General features: G+C 47.5%; 1 protein-coding gene across 1 annotated transcript in view; it reads left to right on the top strand.

Annotated features, from left to right (window-relative positions):
* Nucleotides 1–15,910: 15,910 nt before the first annotated feature.
* The window catches only part of LOC134082571 (nuclear factor of activated T-cells, cytoplasmic 1-like), a 77,792-nt gene continuing 74,547 nt past the window's right edge, over nt 15,911–19,155 (top strand). The window contains exons 1-2 of the mRNA XM_062538383.1: nt 15,911–16,052; nt 17,799–18,984. Of these exons, the coding sequence (XP_062394367.1) occupies nt 15,968–16,052; nt 17,799–18,984 (1,271 nt within the window). The 5' untranslated portion in view covers nt 15,911–15,967. The remainder of the gene's footprint in view (nt 16,053–17,798; nt 18,985–19,155) is intronic.

Raw genomic sequence — 19,155 nt, 5'->3', positions numbered from 1 at the left:
TCGGTGGTGGTGGGGCGGCCGCTTTCTGGGAAGTCTGGAAAAGCGGCAAGCTGACTCACGGATGGAGGGAAGATGAGGGTCAAGGCCCGTGTGTGTGCGTGTGTGTGTGTGTCTGTCTGTACCACCATTCCGCAGACAGTGCTGTTGCAAGAGGACGGTAATATGACCCTTGCTGAGGTGCGGTGGTGAACGCACGGCTATTCTCAGGCCAACTTGCAGGGATTCCCTCCGACAAGACGTAAGCCCTGGTGACAGATAGGGGTGTGTGTCAAAGTGTGTGTGAAGGTGTCCGTAATGGAGAGCGGGCTGATGAAGGGTGTGTGGGGGGATGGATGTGTGTGTCTAATGTGTGTACAGTAAGCGTGTGTGTTTGTGTAGCCTACTGTAAACTAGGCTAGGTGTATGTTGTACTGTATGTTGTATGTGTGAGTTAGAGAGAGTGTAAGAGTGTGTGTGTGTGTGTGTCTGTGTGTGTGTGATCCGTGGCAGCTGTGAGCGAGCAGAGTGATTTAGACAAATCGGCTGACAAGGTCAACATTAACAGAACCCGTCGGTGTGCACGCTGACAGCCGCATGTACACACTGATTAATACCGCTCCCCCCTCCCCCTTCTTCTGACTGCAGACTCCAAATCAAAATGTACACACACACACACACACACACACACACACACACACACACACAGAGAGAGAGAGAGTGAAGACAATTTGCCTTTGGCTCTTTCCTAAGCGTAGTTTGGCTCAGGCCCAGCCATCAGCCTGGCAGCCTCAACAGTGCTCCTACTAGCCACATGTGTTTGTGAGCGTGCATACAGATGAGCTGCTGTGTGTATATCTGAGCATGTTTGTTTGTGTGAGTGTGTGTGTGTGTGTGTGTGTGTGTGTGTGTGTGTGTGTGTGTGTGTGTGTGTGTGTGTGTGTGTGTGTGTGTGTGTGTGTGTGTGTGTGTGTGTGTGTGTGTGTGTGTGTGTGTGTGTGTGTGTGTGTGTGTGTGTGTGTGTGTCGGTATGTGTGTGTGTGTGTGTGTGTGTGTGTGATTGGTACATCTGTGTCCATTCTACCCTTGAATCATTGCGAATGCCTGTGCAGTTGTGTCTTAACATTTTTTGAAAGTGTGTGTGTGGTGTGTGTGTGTGTGTGTGTATTTGTCTGTCTGTCTGTCTGGCCATCGCCACTGAGCACGCTCCTGTGCTCCCCTTTTTTACAGGATGACTAACGGTCCAGACGGTTTCCCAGAAGCCGTACGGTTACGTAGGCAACGGCTGTGACACAGGGGGGAGATGCTGAGTAACCGTGGCTCCCTTTAGCCCAAGCCAGCACAAGCTAGTGCTAACACACCATGAAGGTATGCAGACTTTCACAACCTCAGATTCCACATATGGATATTGGATCTCCCAAATACAACACAAAGAGAGAAAGAGAGAGGGAGAGAGGGAGGGAGAGAGAGAGAGAGAAAGAAAAAAAAATCTGCATTCATACATGAATTCCTATAAAAATAATGTTCCCCCTGATGTTTTGCTGTAACCACACCACAAGTCAGTAAACTTTTTTCAGGGTGGTTGATTAATGTCTGAACTGTGCTAGATCCATTAGCAGACCGACGATATCCCTTCTGGGCAACTGTAAGCTGACTTCAGCTCCATCAGTTCTTAAAGCAACAAGTTTTTTTCTGCACTGCATTAGATGAATATTCCAATGTCCACTTGACCTTCAACTCAATCCTTTCTTTCTCTCTCTCTCTCTCTCTCGCTCTTTCTCTCTCTTTCTTCATGAATGTTCATTTCCTTCCTTCAGGTCTTCCCTGGATTCTTCTCGTAGATTTTTTTTGGACGGATCCTCCGACAAATCATTCAGTGAGGCTGTGTCAATTTCCCGTCCGTGGTGGCACAGACGCCGTGCGGATGCCCCGTTTGTTTGCCGAGAGGAGTTCCCATGGACTTAAGGACACGTCCACCGGCCGAGCGTGTCAACAAAAACCCACCCTGTCCAAGCACAGCGTCTCCCCCCCTGGCACTGGACAGAGGTTTGTCCACTATCACTGTTCACACACAGCACCGAGGAAGAGGAAGAGAGAGGGAGGGGGGGGGGGGGGGGGGGTCAGTGAGAGAGAGACAGAGCAAGAGAGATGACTATAGAGGATAGACAGAAAGAGAGGAAGAGAAAAGGAGAACAAGAAGAAGAGTAGATATGCCAAAATGGGAAGGGAGGGGGGGGGTCACTGAGAGATGACAGAGCAAGATGACTACAGAGGATAGACAGAAGGAAAAGAGAGAAAGAACAACAAAAGAGAGAGAGAGAGAAGAATGAGTGCACTGAATTCTGTTTACACGGTTTGAAAACTTGTCTTTGGAACTCTCTGTTCCACCAGCTCTCCAGTTCTCATGAAAACCCAGTCGTTTCCTGTGCATGCAAAGCTCTCCTCTGCCTGTGTGTGTGTGTTCTCCAGACGTCTCTCTCCCCGAGAAGCCACATGCGGGACCCTCCGGCGCGCTGATCTCCGCGCGAGGGTTCGCCGCTACCGTGCGACCCGGAACACACACGCGGGCTCCGACGGCAGAGACAGGCCAAGCACCGCACCTCTCCTCTCCAAAGCCTCCGACTGTGAAAAGGAGGGGAATTGGAGACGACCGGTCAATCAGACCGGCGTGCTGGAGCTCAGCAGAGGAGAGGGCCAGAGAGGAGAGGAGAGGAGAGGAGGAGGAGAGAGGAGAGGAGGAGAGGAGAGGAGGAGAGGAGAAGAGGAGAGGAGAGGAGGAGAGGAGAGGAGGAGGAGAGAGGAGAGGAGAGGAGGAGAGGAGAGGAGGAGGAGAGAGGAGAGGAGGAGAGGAGGAGAGGAGAGGAGGAGGAGAGAGGAGAGGAGAGGAGGAGAGGAGAGGGCCAGTCAGGCGCGCGTCTCGCTCGCTTATTGGAGGCCAGAGCGCAGATACACACGCCACGTCTCCATCGGTTATCAGGGACCAGAGCGCAGACACACACACACACACACACACGACGCGTTTGACTTTCCCCGTGTTTGGTTTTGAGAGCGCGTGGCAGTTAAGGCATTAGTAACTTTTAGGTTGTTCTCACACACACACACACACACAATACACTCCCTCTCTCGTACCAACCCACTCACTCATCCACATGGTTCCTCGCTCACCCACACTTACTGTACAAGTTTGCCTGTGTTATGGTAGAGATTAGCTGTAATGTGTACACTGTGTCCTCCAAAGCCGATGATACACAAAGGCCCATTTCTGAGCAATGATGCTGGGTAATGTTTCCTGAGTATTGTTGTTGAGGCACTTTGCCCTTGATTATTGGGCAATTGATCTTTTCTTGGGAACTTCAGTCATCGGTAGGTAACATGGTCATGCTCATCACCCAGAACACATGGGACCAGTTATGTGGCTGTCCTGCGGTATGGCTTATATAAAGCAACACAATGAAAAATGCATTTTCAGGCCCGTTGGCATCAGTATAACACCATCTATTGCTTAGATGGTACCCAGTTAGCTAAAAACCAACTAATAGGGCCAAGATCAGATGCTACTTGATCAACATGTTACACCGTGCAATATCAAACTTTCTGGCCATGCATTGACAATGTTGACAAGACTACATGGTTGTCTATTGAGAAGCAGACTATGACAGGATTTACATTATGTGCATGCTTGGCGGTAATTATTTGCATGCTTGAGGTTTACAGTACATACAGTATGTATTGCTGCCTATTGTTGGCTAAGCAACTACCAAGTACGTAAAGAAACATGGGTAATGTAATGTGCATAGTCACTTTTCAAACTTTGATTTTGAAGTATTGTAAATGTTGTGGATTCCCCTCGAGCTGCCAGTATCCCTGTATCCCAGTATCCCATCCCATTAGACCGTGCGTGGTATGCTGAAGTGAGGGCAAATTGCCTTCATCCATCATTTTTGCGGTAACACAAAAGAAACACTTCCTCAAACTCTGCCTCTACGTCTCTGTGGAAACCTGTGTCATCACAAACAAACAACGACACAGCAAATGACTGGGATGAAAAGACTAATGATCAAAACCAAAATGATCCCAAAAAAAGAGTCTGTCTCGGTCACAACTGTTGATATTCAATCACATTTGGCCGTTTATGAGATTTCTGAATCGCCACGCCATTTCTCAGTGACTATGCTTTATGGGAGTCGAATCACTGCCTTGTTACCCCTCCACAGAAGGGGGCATTTGGAGTCCACCTAGTAGCCTCCTCTCTGGGGTAGTTGCTGGGCTGCCCTTCACCTGAAGAAGGGGTTTAGCTGCTGCCGGTCTTGTCAGGCCCACGTGATGTCTGTGTGGGGTCATCTCCCGACCTCCGTCACATAGGAAGTGTTAATCATCGGCGTGGCCGAACTTCGTCTTCCTCATATGACACTTCCCCTTGTCCCATTAAAGCCAGATGGACGTGAATCAATCCAGAGGTTATCTATAAATGTGTGCGTGAGTCACAGCCCTGCGATGCTTAACAGGTCCCAGGATACAAGCTTCTGGCTTTTTTACTTGTGACGGGAACATGTTCTCGAATGGTAGGCTACATGTGTTGTTATGATACCCCCCACTACAGATTTATGAAAAAACCTGTCTTGCCTAACTTACTTGAAATGTGTTTTGGGGTTGCTTGTGACGGGAGTCTGTTCAGGTTGCAGTGGGCTTTTTTGTAACTTTTTGATGATCTTGCCTAACATCTTGGCTCACAACTCTTAATTCCCTATCAGTGGTGTCGTATCTTGTTTATGAACTGTATGAAAAAAACAGAACACTATTCACACCCGCATCCCCCGCGGTCTCTCTCTCTCTCTTCTCTCTCTCTATCTCTCTCTATCTCTCTCCCTCTCTCTCTCAATCTCTCTCTCCGTCTGTGCTCCAATTCCCCCACCACAACAGAAAACACCCCCAGACCTGGAACCCTGCCACTGTATCCTGGCAACCAGTTTAAACAACAGGAAACAGACAAGGGGATTCCGTCAGTAAGGCAGTAGAAAGGAAAGCATTGAGTGGAGACAGGAAAACGAGAGAAAAACGACATGGGGTCGGGGTGGGGAGGGGGGAGATAGACCTCTCATTCAGCCAAGCCAACCCCCCGCCCCCCCCCCCCCCCACACACACACACACACACACACACACTCCTACTGCCACCAGCAACTACATTGCCCCCCCCCCCCCCCCCCCCACCAACTCCCTCTACAGTGAGATATGCCGAATGTGTATCGAACCACTGGGACCAGTTCTGCCTCCATCTCCTCCCCCTGTAGAAAGGGCCTCAGTCAGTCAGAGAGCAGCACGTCCTTGGGCAGCTCAAAGCGGGGCTATTTTTATGGATTTTATGTCAAGAGAGAGAAAATGAGAGAGAGAGACAGAGAGAGAGGGATAAAAGAACACAGAGCCCTACTTAGGCACACATTTCCAGTCAGAGGTGAAATGTTCATTGAGTTGAAAAACAACACAAGTGATGATCACACTGCAAGAATGCTGCACATGTGTGAACGCCGTAAAAGTTTGACTTTTTCACTCCCAGACAGTTTCACTTCCTCCGTCACGATGACTGCCATTGTCCTCGCCACCGAAGTATGCAGAGAAGTGTTAGCACTGCCTCGGAGTCAAGTGTGTGCTTAGCATGATGGGGACAGTGCCTTGCATAGATATGGTGGAGGAGGATTAAGGCTTGCCTCAGCTTGTCTCAACAAAGGCCTTTTTCAACAGCTTTTTTCCCTTCGGAGAGAGAGAGAGGTGTGACTCTGTAATTCATAACAAAAATGTTGGCAATGCGCAAGTGGTTGCCAGATTTCTCCTTTCAGTTTGTTTTCTTTTTCTTTTTCTTCTTCTTCTTCCTCTTCTCTTTCCCCTTCTCCGTCCCAAGAAGTCTGATAATCACGACACGATGACTCTTCAGATGCGTGTGTCGTGACGTACGACAAATTCCCTTCACCTGTTGGGTGACTCGTGGAAACTGGTTCAGAAATAACCTGGAGGAAATCTGGCCGTTTCAGGACACGGTGGCATGCCAAAGAAACACGAGAAGGAGAACGCTCGACAGAGCCTGTGGCCTGCGTCTGTGCCTGTGAGTCTTTGCAACACATGCCCTTAACGCATTAGAGAGCCAAGAATCGAAAGGACATGAATGGACGAATCTGGGCCGGGTTTCCCAGATTCGTTAAGAAGTGCTAAGAACTTCTTAGGAGCGTTCTTAGAACGTTCTTAGAGCGCTCCTAAGAAATTCTTAGCACTTAAGAGCTTCTTAACACATCTGGGAAACGCTGCCCTGCTCATTAGCTGGAGATGGGCAAGGAAGCAATGCGACTGGCCACAAGAAAAGGGAAGTCTTTTTTTTTTGACAATGGCCTGGATTTTGGATTTCTCCTGCTGCTTTTACCAGGGCTCTCCCCGCTCTCGACCGTGTAAAGGCATTTTAATGTACTTCAGCCAGACTGGAGAGCCGAGTAATAAAATACACGCTTGGCATATATGCCTTAAACCTAAATCATTATAATAGCCCTTGATGTGACAGTCATAGCCTGGGCAAGTGAAACCATCCACATACATAAGCCCGTATCATTACCAAATTTGCAACAATACTGAACTAATAAACATTTTTTTGGTGGAAAAGAAACTTGTTATAATATAATATCATCTGGTCTCAAACTGACATGTCTCTACCTTGGCCAAGAGGAGGCTGTTTCACTTTATAGTGGCTTGCCTCTTCCGGCTTTCCATAGTGTCCTCTCTACATCTTGCATGAGAGCTGGGTCGTACAGTATGTCACTCAAACCACAGTCTGTTAACGGGCGGCAGGTTTGATTCAAAGCCTCACGCAAACATACTGACTTGGTTATCCCGAGCGCATGTCGTCTGGGCAGTGGTGGACACACATGGTCACGGATTAATCGTGGCAAAGTGAGGGGATGATACATTGGATTTCTCACCCACACTGAATCTGGTGATTCACTTGTGCCTGTGCTCCTGCTCAGACAAGAAAGGTCACACTTGGCTGAATGGTTGGTTCTCCTGGCCTTGCAATGGTGATGCTGTGATTTACTTGGTTCTTGTAAGCTCACTTCCATGCCATTGGCCTTCTAATGGAGATCTTAAGATGTTTAGTAGCGCTTTCACACAGAGGTAAACATGTTTATAAATACAGTAAATAAATCATGACTCCCAAACATTGCTCGGCCTTGAAGCCATGACTTGCAGATGGCATGCTAGTTAAGATTTTACACGTTGTCTTCACTTCCTGTAAGGTACCTACAGTAGGGATATATACATACATTAGATATCTAATTAACTTTGACTTCACATATTAGAATGTAATTGATCTTCATATCTAAACAACTGCCATATACGAGGATTACAGTTAATATATGGGATGGATTTAAAGCCCCATGTTCCCGGTCTGTCCTTGACTGACTCGAATCGCACTGCTAGCAGACAGCCTTTGGAATCTGATAAGATACAGTACTTTCTGGATGAGGGATATTCGAAAGGGGAGGGGGGGGTCAAAGAAAGAAAAAAAACTGTTGCTAAACATACTGATAGGTCCAGACATGCCGTAGATAGCCCTGTTCTAGTTCTCCATGGACAGCGGAGGGCTGTGAGTGGAGAAGTATCTCTCTCTCTCTCTCTCTCTTTCTCTCTCTCTTGCGCGCGCTCTCAAAAATAGCAGCTGAGGAGAAGCAGAAGTTGGAAGATTCACGCAGCTGGCCTGCGGAGCGCAAATGAGTGGGCGATCCAGTCAGACCCCTCCAAACGATCCCTGCACCGCTACAGCTGTTCTCTCTCACCCCTTGTGATGCTCCCCTGTTGTGATGTTTCTCCCTTTCTCTTGTTGTGTACAGAACATACATACAGAAGTGATACTAGGAGGGGGGCTTTCCAATCAACAGATGTACTGTAGGCCTACCATACATGTTGAAATCTCTATAAACTTGCTTCATACATCACACGGATGTCACACATGAATGTGGCTTGAGAAGGGGTGAGCTGATCGTTTAGTAATCACTGTGCATCTTCAATAATCGGTGGTGACGTTTAGCACTTTTCTTGTTTTTATGAGTGTGAAATTCTGTGAATGTATCTGTTGTTGTCATTGTTAAGGCCTTGACTAGATAAATGCCTATGTTCAGAACAGGCTGAAATTTGAATATTTATTTTCCCCAGTGACATGTATAACTAGCATTTATTTGTGAATGTTCCCTTCCTGAAAGACATTTATTCAAACCGCTGTGGGTAGGACTATGATTCTGGACAGATTCCTAGTCAACTTCATCTGTCTCATAATTTTACTCTATTTTCCAGCGCTAGCATTCCTCGCGTCTAAACAAACAAATCACAACACCGAACTCTTGACAGCCTCCAGTTAACTTTGCTGAGGGGGCTTTGCTGTTTTACTGCACTCCGATAAAATTAAAAGAGTGTGGGGGGGCGGCTGAGCTGACCCAGAGTTGGCACGTGCAACTAGAACTTTGTGAGATTCTCTCCGTGATACATACACCTCCTCATACACAAAATGACCAAGCACATCAATCAGAGGTAACTCGGATGACCAAGGCCTGCGTTTTGTTGATGCGTCCTCTGTTGCTAGCTCTGCCAAAAGTTGTTGGTCTCCGTAAGAATAGACAAGACATATTCCTCCTGTTTGGGCCCGAGCACAGAATGAAACAAATAAACAAATGCATAAACAAACAAAACTAAGTGCTTGAGACCATTTTTGTGTATTTACACAAAAAGCTGTAATGACTCTGTGAAAATGTGCAAGCATTGTGCAGGGGAGTCATGAATCTTCAGCAGGAGACGACAAACAGCTCAACACCACTAATGCCCTCCCCATACATGTCGCTTCATTATGTGTGTGTGTGTGTGTGTGTGTGTGTGTGTGTGTGTGTGTGTGCGTGTGTTTGCGTGCATGCATGTGTGTGTGTCATATCACTACACCAGATGTAGAGAAACCATATATTAAATCTGTCAAGGAAATGTGTCATTAAATTACAGTAAAACAGTGAGAGTAATGGCGCGTGACAAACAAATATCATGTGATTTGATCATCACTTTCGACCACTGTAATCCCATCCCATGTGCCAGACTGTCACTTCTTTTTGTTACTTAAGATTCTGTAATAAATTAGTCGTGTGCAGGAAATATATCTATCACAGTTGACAGTTAACTGCTCAAACATATATAATCAAATGTACTTTTAATCACAATGTAGGCCTATAAATACTCAAATGTGTCAGTGTTTCTCACTAATTCTGTCTCATAGTGCGTGGTGGGCTTTTGTGGTAATGCATTACTTGATACTTGGCAACGAATAAGTATTTCATCGATGTGTCATTGTTCATAACATATTGTTAATTACCCAACAAGAATGTTTTTGGAGAAAGTGCTTCTAACTGAGTCAGACCAACACTGCACCACAATAACACAACAAGCAATTTGGTCTTGTTTCTCTTTTCAAATCTGAGTGTTCAGTAGGGCTGTCAACGAATATTCTAAATTCGAATGTATATTCGAATAGATTTAAAAATCTGACATTCGATTATTAAAATGTATATCCGAATGTGTAAAAATACACCCGCACCGTTCTGACCCGCACTAATCGGTGGCGTACCGAAGCAGGTGCGGGCCCTGCTGCGACCTACCTAGTAAGACCTTCTCGTTTTCCATTAAAAGTACCAATTGTCACGGATGTATTAGCTCCATTAGGCCTACATGCAATACACATTAAGGGTGACTTCAATTCTCTATGCAAAGGACCTCTGGAAACGAAGTAGTTTAGTAGTTACAGATATATAATGAAAAACACACGGCTACATAGGACCATTACATTCAAAATATATATATATTAATAGTCTGCAGGCCAGTGTAATCTAATATTACTGCATTAACATCAACTCGCATGGAATTATGGGAACACTCAATGCGCTGAAACTTCTTCAACCTTCTGCTGAAACTGCAAGCGTAGATTGCTTGCTTATAAACTCGCACTGCGCAGAAACGAAACTTAATTTATCCTAACTTATTCAACCGTGCAGAAACCAAATAAAATCATTAATATGCATACAATATCCAATAGCCTATGCGTAAATTAGGCCGTGAGCCTTTCGTTGTGCAAAATCGTCAACGATGTTCACAATATTTAATGCGCTGGCTCTCGTATTTTCAATGGACAGGATAGCTAACCCACTGAGCCTCTCCTGCCCCATGCTGCTCCTTCGGTAAGTCTTAATAAGTTAGAGTTTGGAAAAAGATCGCTCAGCTGTTGTCACAGTCACAGGCAATGTAAGAAACAACAGAGTAGTAGGCTACACACTTCACTTCCCCGAATGTGGATGTTACACTGTCGTAAATAATCTACCACCAGCAGCATTTTGGCAAGTTGAAAAATAGATGTTAGTGTTAGTTCCCCTTGCTCCTTACGCTCCTGCCACTTCTTGCACCTACTATAGTTACGCCACTGGCAGTAGCAGAGGCGCCGCTGTCTGCTTTGTGAGTGAATGCGCTCATAGGATGCGCTGCGTGAAGGATCAGGGACAGGTGACAGGAGCCGCATGAGCATTGAGCACAGTCATTATTGAAAGTTGACTTCATTGGAAGAAGGCAGAAGGTGCAGAGCCCAACTCGACCGCAGCAGAGAACGTGATTTTAACCCCCTAAAATCTTAAAAGCCATGCCTGGAAGTACAGTAGGCTACTTTTTTGTATATCGTAAGTAGCCTACTTTGGATTTTTGGAGGCGCGAAATCAAGTAGTATGCATGTAAGATACAGTTAGCATACTATTCTACCACTAGTAATGAGGTCACATTTCGAAAATGTGCACCCAAATGACCATATCATAATGTGTGGAACAGCCAAACAGCCACGTAGGCTATTGACACTTATTTTGCACGCCCGCCGCCACAAGCTCTGTCTGCAACAAGAGAAGGGGCAGCCTGGTCTCACCAAAAGGCGTAGAATGACACGCCGGTTTCTTAAGTCATTTGCCGTGTTATTTGACTCATTTCATGCTTGGCTTACAATGCCGCGCTCTTAAGCGTCCATTTCAGCAGGCCATCACGCAGAAATTAATTTCGTTCATTTGTAAGGAGACCGATCAGTGTCGTGGATGGGGCAGGCTTCAGGGAGTTCTGTCAAGCAATGTAGGCCTAGTCTACCGTATCCCTGTGTAACAGTCACCAATAGCCTAGAATCGAAACAACAACTTTTGGGATTGAAAGCTGAGGAGCTGATTAACGACGCGATGTAGCCTAACATGAAACTGAAGTCGGGTTAGCCCACTGTAAAACTTCAATTAGCCTAATTTAATAATATTTGTTTCAATCATTGAATGAAGCCTGCTATAGCCTATTTGGGACAAGAGTCACGATCTTAAATTGCTTGTAGGCTACAAAAATCTTTATCAGCACTCAACATTTGTTTGTTGTTGTTCATTTTCCGTTGTGCGCAGAGAGCTAGGTGCGCAACAAACGCGAGGGTGCGGGAGAGAGAGAGAAAGTATGTGTGTGAGTGCGAGAGAGCAAGCGAGAGTGAGGTCTGCGGTGTTGACCTTTGATTTACTTGTTTTTGAGTAGGCAATAGCCTACGCAGTGGCGGTTCTAGACTGAATTACTCCCCAGGCGAGATCCTCCACGAGCGCCCCCATGAGTGTTTTTTGACGCACTTTGCGTCAGTCGGGCTCATAGGGTTAAGCGCTCGTGCCGCCCCATACAAGATGCCGCCCCGGGCGACCGCCCGGTTCGCCCGTACCTAAAACCGCCACTGAGCCTACGTTGTCAAATATATTTATACTTAAATGAACTACCTTTTACAAATAGTTATGTCTCTTTGTATTAATTTATTAATTTATCCTGTTATTGACGTAATGCGCGTCATGGACAAAATGCGCTACCAGATATTCGAATATAATCGAATCAATCTGTTTTTCTAGAGGGAATATTCGAACGTCATTTTTGAGCAATTTTGACAGCCCTAGTGTTCAGCCACCATGTGGTGAAGGTGTTGTTCCCTTTCCTTCATTCTCTCCAGTGATCCGGGGATCAGGTATCACATTTCTTATTCTTCTAAGTAAGTGTGGCGTTTGCAAATTCAGGATGCTGATCACAAGGCTTCCAAGTGCATGTTGACTCCAAAAAGCTACAGCAGGCAAAGGGAGCACTGCCTTGTGTTCTGTCCGTCCCCTCCCCTCCCCAAGAGCGTTTATACGCTGCCCCCTCCAATGGCTTTGGACGTATGTTTGTGATTATGTGTCATGATCTCTGCTTAACTTGCCAGCTACTTTTCAGGTTCAGAGAAAACCCTGAGCTTTATAAGTTCTCCCATTCCAAATGAATTAGTCTGCGTATTATTCAAACTGTCACTAATGACATAGTCATGGGAGCACAGAGCAGATAGCAATATTTCTGTGCTGCTAGTCAGCAGCTCCCTCAGACGGGATCAGCCTCGGGCTCTCTGCCCACTTGCTTTTTAAAGGGATACTTTTATGAAATGGTGGAAAGTCGAGATTGGACTCTTCACACACTTTTTCCAACTACGGCTTGTTGCTTTGAGGAATGCCTGTCTAAACCATATTTCCCCATACTATGGGGGAAAACAAATTTCAGAGGGAAATCGAATATCCTCTAAACAACAAGGTCTGGTTTTCTAGAGAGGGAAAGTAGAATCTAAATTTGAAGGAGGGCTTGGGGTGTTTGGGGCAGTCAGGCAGACAGAGTATACATTTTACTACAGGCTACCCCTTTCAAAAAATGGTGTGGCGTTTTGGTTGACCGGCTAAACATGTTTAGGTCTGAGAAATAAAGAGAGACTAACGCATAGGAGAGGCATGAGCCTTTTCAACTGTCTCTCCGCGTTGGGATGGAATCCCTTGTGGACGAGCTCTCGCGCTGAGAGATTCCGTGTGCAACTCGGCAAGCTGGCAAGGAGGAATACGTCAATCCACTAAAGGGGGCGGCGCACTGCTAGGAGGTGTTTCCCAGCTTTAAAAACGCCGGAGACTGCCTCTGTCAAGCGCTGCGTCACATAGACAGGGAGTCACTGGAAATCTCAATTAGAAAAGCAGAGACAGCAAAACGCTCTGTATGATCTATTCCCCGTCTGTGAGACATAGCTATTCTGCTTTGGAGATTATAAGAGACCGGACCTGAGAGGTAGCCTAGTCTTTGATTTGTATGATTTTTCACAATCCTGGCGCACTGTCACCTGAATGCAACTGATAGAATCGAATCCGTCATACTAGGATACATCACTGTGCAGACCAATATTTTTTATATTCAAAGACTTCACTTATTTCCACAAAACAATTCATTCGGTTTCTTTTTTTCCATTACTCGGCTGTCAAATGCAATTAATTTAAAAGGAACTCGCATAGCCTACTAGCTGTTAAAGACTTTTTGTCGTACCCGCTCTCCGTGAAGTAGACCTGACGCAAGTTGGATGCAGGATACCAGCTGTCTCAGAGTTAACTCCAGATTCAACTTTGGACCACGTTTCCCGCCAGCCCCGGGAAAAGAATACGGATTGAATTTTCCGTCCACTATCACCACCATTATGAAGTCTGCTGAAGAAGGTCAGATTTGTTTCTATTTATCACAATTTGCAGCAGTTCAACCTGCGTACACTCATAAGGAGCCGAAGTTGTAGACTACTCATTGAAGTGCATTCACTCAAAACCGTAGCTAGGGTATGCTGTAACTTTGTTTATCAAGAAGCTACCGATACTGCAAATGTGGTAATTAAGGCAAGTGTGTTATAAGATGGGTTATCACGAACGGATGGGTCTTCCCAGGTTGTCACAAATACGTGTCCTTTTAGGCTTGTGTCTTGAACGTTAACTCATGTGTGTTGATGCTGAGGTGCAGTTACACCTACGTTTGTCTTCATCCCCAGATGTCAGACAGACCTAAGTTGTTGTGTCTATTAAAACCATATATTGTACGATAAGATAAGATGGACACACATTATCACACAATTACCCATTTTAAACTGTTCTTGCTTCTTGCGCTGTCGGAGGTGGTTATTACTGTGCTGTAGGCAGGCACAGGGTAGACTATGCAGGGTGTGTGACACATTAATAGAGTGCGCTCATCTGAACGTGACCACGACAGCAACATTAACAGCCGTGCATATATCCTGACACTCAATCCGGGAGGCCTACAGCTTCAGTGCTGATGTCATGGACTTGTGTGGAGTCGAGATTTCTCTGTCTTTGAGGTTTTTCAGCCAGCGGTCAGGGACTATTATTATTCATCGCAGCCTCTGACTTGTAAGCCTCATAATTGATTGCAGACACATGGGTGTTGGGGTTGGTGGTGTACTGTGGTGGTGGCGGCGGCGGCGATGGTGGTGATGGTGTGTGTCCTGGTGGTGGTGGAGAGATGGTGGGGGTTCAGTTGGCTGGGGAGAGATGCTTCACCACTTGGATAACCGTGCTCTGCTGACGAGTGCAGTTATCCATGCCCCCAACCCTACTCCCCCCAAAATCGCTCCCCTCCCTCCCCAAGCTCCTCAACCCACACCCCCCTTCCCCTTTCCCTCTACGCCTGCCTCCCTCTCAACCCCTAAAACTCTGTGGCAGTACAGCCAGACACTCGCAATTAACTCAACCCCCAAAACCCCAAAGCTGGGCTGCCCTCCGCATCCAGCCTACCCAACCCAACCCAACCCAACCCTACCCCAACCTGCCCTCCTCCCGCTCCAGCCTACACCCGCGCTGAGGCTCACTGGTGGTCGTATTATAGCCCAATCCCCATAGGCCGAAAAAGAAAAAGAAAAAAAAACAACGAGGAGAGGAGAGGAGAGGAGAGGAGAGGAGGCAGGAGAAAACAACAGTAAACATGTTTGTTAATGCCACTGTGTGAGGAGAGCCAAGCTGGCCTCGCTCCCAGAGGGAAGTCCGCTAAAATAAAGGGGGTGATTAGAGCCAGCACAGCACTGTTATAGCATCTTCCCTTCCTGACCTCTGTTGGGTGTTCTGAAGAAGGTAGAGTGTATTACTGTACCTAGTGGAGGAGTGAGACGGAGAGATCAGAGAGATCACAGATGGAGTGATAGCCTGAACTCTTCCGCAGGTGTATCTAGCTTGTGTGTGTGTGTGTGTGTGTGTGTCGGTGTGTGCGCGCGCGCGTATGTGTGCGTGTGTGTGTGTGTGTGTGTGTGTGTGTGTGTGTGTGCGTGTGCGTGTGTTGCTTTTTGCTTTCTTGGTTTTCAGGTGATGCAATCACGTATGGTTCATTTTGCACGTCCTTCCTTTTCCTCAGCAGAGCTGAGAGTGCAAAAGTGCTGCAAGAAAGACAAAAAGCTACAAAGTGAAACCTACCGTGGCATGCATGAATCTTTCTCTCTCTCTCTCTCTCTCTCTCTCTCTCTCTCTCTCTCTCTCTCTCTCTGTCTCTCTGTCTTTGTGTGTGTGAGTGTGTGTGCATGTCGGTGTGTGTGTGTATGTCTGTATATGTTGTGAAATATGGGTCAGTGTGGGTGTCTGAACTCTAGAAAAAAAAAAACTCCTTGTACCCTTAAAAAAGCAAAGCAAAGAAAGAAAGAAAGAGAAGAGAGAGGACAAGAACAGAAGAAAAGAGAGAATAGAGAGGAGGTGGTGACGATTGATGAGAAGATCAAACAGGAGGAGGCTGGTCGTTTGGTTAATGTCACCAGAGTGGGAGAGGAGATACACACTCCCCTGGTGTTGCCTTTGCTCAGAAATGAAAGAGGTAGTGCGTGTGTGAGAGAGAAAGACAGAAAGAGAGAAAGAGAGAGAGAGAGAGAGAGAGAGAGAGAGAGACAGATTGAGCAAAAGGAGAACAGGATGCCCTGCCTCAGTTCACTCTGCAGGTAGACGCAGAAGAAGAGAGAAAGAGAGAGAGTGAAGAGAAGAGAGAGAGAGGAGAGCAAGTGACTAGACCGATGCGCCGTGACCTCTAAGGTCTCGCACACACACCGCCATACGTCGGCTTCCGAGCCTGAGCCGCAACAATGAACTCCAGGAGAGAAGAGCCCGAGTTTGATTTCAACTATCTCTTTGAGTTCAACCAAGGAGTGCAGCCCCCCATGCAGAGAGGTGTGTGATCATCGCTGTGCTACACACAGTGGATTGCTCAGATTATTTGCTTGCACATTGTTAATGTAGATGTGTAGATTTAATAGGGCTGGGTGAGTGTGACATTTATATTTTGTTAACAAGACGCTATGGAATTATTATAATTAAAATGGTGTATATAGCGTCTGTTTTTGGCAGCTCCTTGTAGTGTGGTTTTAGAGTCATTTTTCATAAATGACAGCATAGTCTGGGTGCGTATGTGTTGCAGGCAGATAGCTACAGCTTGCAAATTGTTGTGGTCGACGAAAGTGCTGTTTGCAAAAAAAGAAAGATGTAAGTTGATATGAAGTGCACTAGTTCTCCGTGTCTGTGGAAGACTTTTTGAATGAATTGCTTTTGGATCAGAGGCCCCTTCGTAATTGAAACTGAGAGTGAATTGTCACAAGAATCAAACAGGGAAAAAGCCAGAGCGCAAGCCGAAGTTGTGCTGTGGCTTGTTTCTGGAAATAGTCTGTCACAAACTAATTTTAGCCGCTCTGCCCACGTCTTCTGTGGTGCATGACAGGTTCATCATTTCACGTGGTGTCCTGTTTGCGTAGCTCTGTGGTTAGCAAATATAGAGCGCTAGGTAGAGGGGGGAACCGCCACAATAGTGTTGTTGTGCTACAAATAGCCATTTTCCTTTTAATTGAATTAAAAAAAGAACTTGGAATAAAACCTACAGTAGGTTAAAAGTGCACATCATAGTACACTTCCTCAAACTGTAAAATTAACATGAATTTGAATATTGAGGGCTGTGTATTCCCTTGTAAGAGTGTGTGTTCTTGTTTATTTGATATACATACCATAATATAACCATAGCCATAATTACTAGCTGAGGTTTACACATTGATTTGGCAACATTTCTTCAGCTATGAGGTTAATACACGGTGGCAGCTTAATATGGTATTAATATGGTTTTGATTTTTTTAACTTGTATAAAATGTGTGTGTGTGTGTGTGTGTGTGTTTGTGTGTGAGGGTGTGTCTGTGTGAATGTATGTGTTTTAATGTAAAAATGTGTGTGTGAATGAATGAGAAAGAGAAGAGGATCTCCATCCACACACAAGGGTGTGTTGTGCTTTAGCAGATGTAAACTCTGTGATTCAATCAGCCCGCTACCTTGCAGGCATGCAAAGTGCTGTCAGCTGTACGCATGGGAGAGCTCTAATTCACTCACTGAGTGGGGCTATCAATCAAGCTCCGTATCTGTCACAAACACACACACACACATGCACAGTGCACACGCACACGCACTTACACACACATTCAGTACACACAGACACACACACAAAACACACACACACACTCACTCGCAAACATACAGATACACGCACGCAAACACACACCTACACACACACACACACACACACACACACACACACACACACACACAACACAGCAGCAGTGTATCCTCCTCCTCACCACACTGCGCCCCCCCACATTTCGCTGTCTCCACATCTCACGTTTGCACCAGCTCTAGCATGTGGTCTGTGTCTGTTTTTCAGTATGACTTGGGCTCTGGGTGCACTTCTGTCAGAGATGCGTGGTTTGGATAAGTGTGTAATGTGGTGTTGCACTCACAACTCTGGGTTAGAGCTTGATATGTAAAATAGATTGTTGTTTTGTAGACATATGGTGACGTTATCCCTGTGTGTGTGTGTGTGTGTGTGTGTGTGTGTGTGTGTGTGTGTGTGTGTGTGTGTGTGTGTGTGCTTTGGCTCCATAGATGCCTTCAACTACACTCCGAACGTCAGCCTGTCCCTGCCGCTCGGCATGGGCAACCCCTACCTGGCCAACCAGTACCACAACCTGCAGACGAGCCCGGTCATCTCGGTGACCTCGTGCCAGCAGAGCGGCTACTCCATGCACGAGGACGCCGTGGCCTCGGGCTACTACCTGCGGCCCAACGGCGCGCCGCCGCTCGAGAGCCCGCGCATCGAGATCACCGCCTACGGCCAGTTCGCCGACGACGAGGTGGAGGAGAGCGGCACGGCCGACCCGGCGGTCAACGCCAAGCAGCGCAACGTGGTCAACTCGGTGGTGACCCTGACGCTGCCCAACGCCGACGGCTACCGCGACCCCAGCTGCCTGAGCCCGGCCAGCAGCCTGTCGTCGCGCAGCTGCAACTCGGAGGCGTCGTCGTACGAGTACTACAACTACGACGTCTCGCCGCAGAACTCGCCCTGGCAGTCGCCGTGCGTCTCGCCCAAGGGCTCGTCCTCGCTGCTCTCGTGCCCGCACGCCTCCATCGCCATGGCGACGGCCGGCGTCATCGGCGGCTCCACCTCTTCGCCCACGCGCCACTCGCCGTCCAACTCGCCCCACGCCGGAATCGCCCACAACAACAACGACGACGGCGGCGGCGGCTGGGGGAACGGGAACGGGAACGGAAACGGAGTGCCGCGCAACGGAAACGGCGGCTCTCGGCCGAACTCTCCGTCGTGCGGCGTCACCGCCGGGAAGAGGAAGTACAGCCTGAACGGCGCCCCCTACAGACAGCCCTCGTACTCGCCCAACCAGTCGCCCGTGCCCTCCCCGCGCGGCTCCCCGCGCCTCAGCGTCGCCGGCAGCGACGACTCCTGGATGGCCTCCAACACCAACCAGTACACCAACTCCGCCATCGTGGCCGCCATCAACGCGCTGACCACCGACGGCGTGGTGGACCTGGCCGAGGGCATCCCCGTCAAGTCGCGCAAGACCACCGTGGAGCACGGCCCCGGCATGAGCCTGAAGGTGGAGCCCAGGGAGGACGAGCTGGGCCCGGGCGGCGGAGGAGACCTCTGCCAGGAGGACTACAACGGCACCGGCGCCGCCACCACCCGCCTGCCCTTCAAGAAGGAGAGCTACTGCACAGGGTTCCTGGACGTGCCCCCGCATCCATACTCATGGTCCAAGCCCAAGCCATACCTCAGGTACAGCATGCTGCAACACGTGCACGCACACGTGGACACACACACACACACACACACACACACACACACACACGCATATACACACACACACACACTTATGCCATAATTATCATCATCATCATCATCACATACAAATTACTCATACATTACATGCACAAATACATGGCATGT

The sequence above is a fragment of the Sardina pilchardus genome, chromosome 6, assembly GCF_963854185.1.
Source record: "Sardina pilchardus chromosome 6, fSarPil1.1, whole genome shotgun sequence".
NCBI lineage: Eukaryota > Metazoa > Chordata > Actinopteri > Clupeiformes > Clupeidae > Sardina > Sardina pilchardus.
Note: the sequence above shows the minus strand (reverse complement) of the source record. Positions and strands in the feature narration are given on the sequence as shown.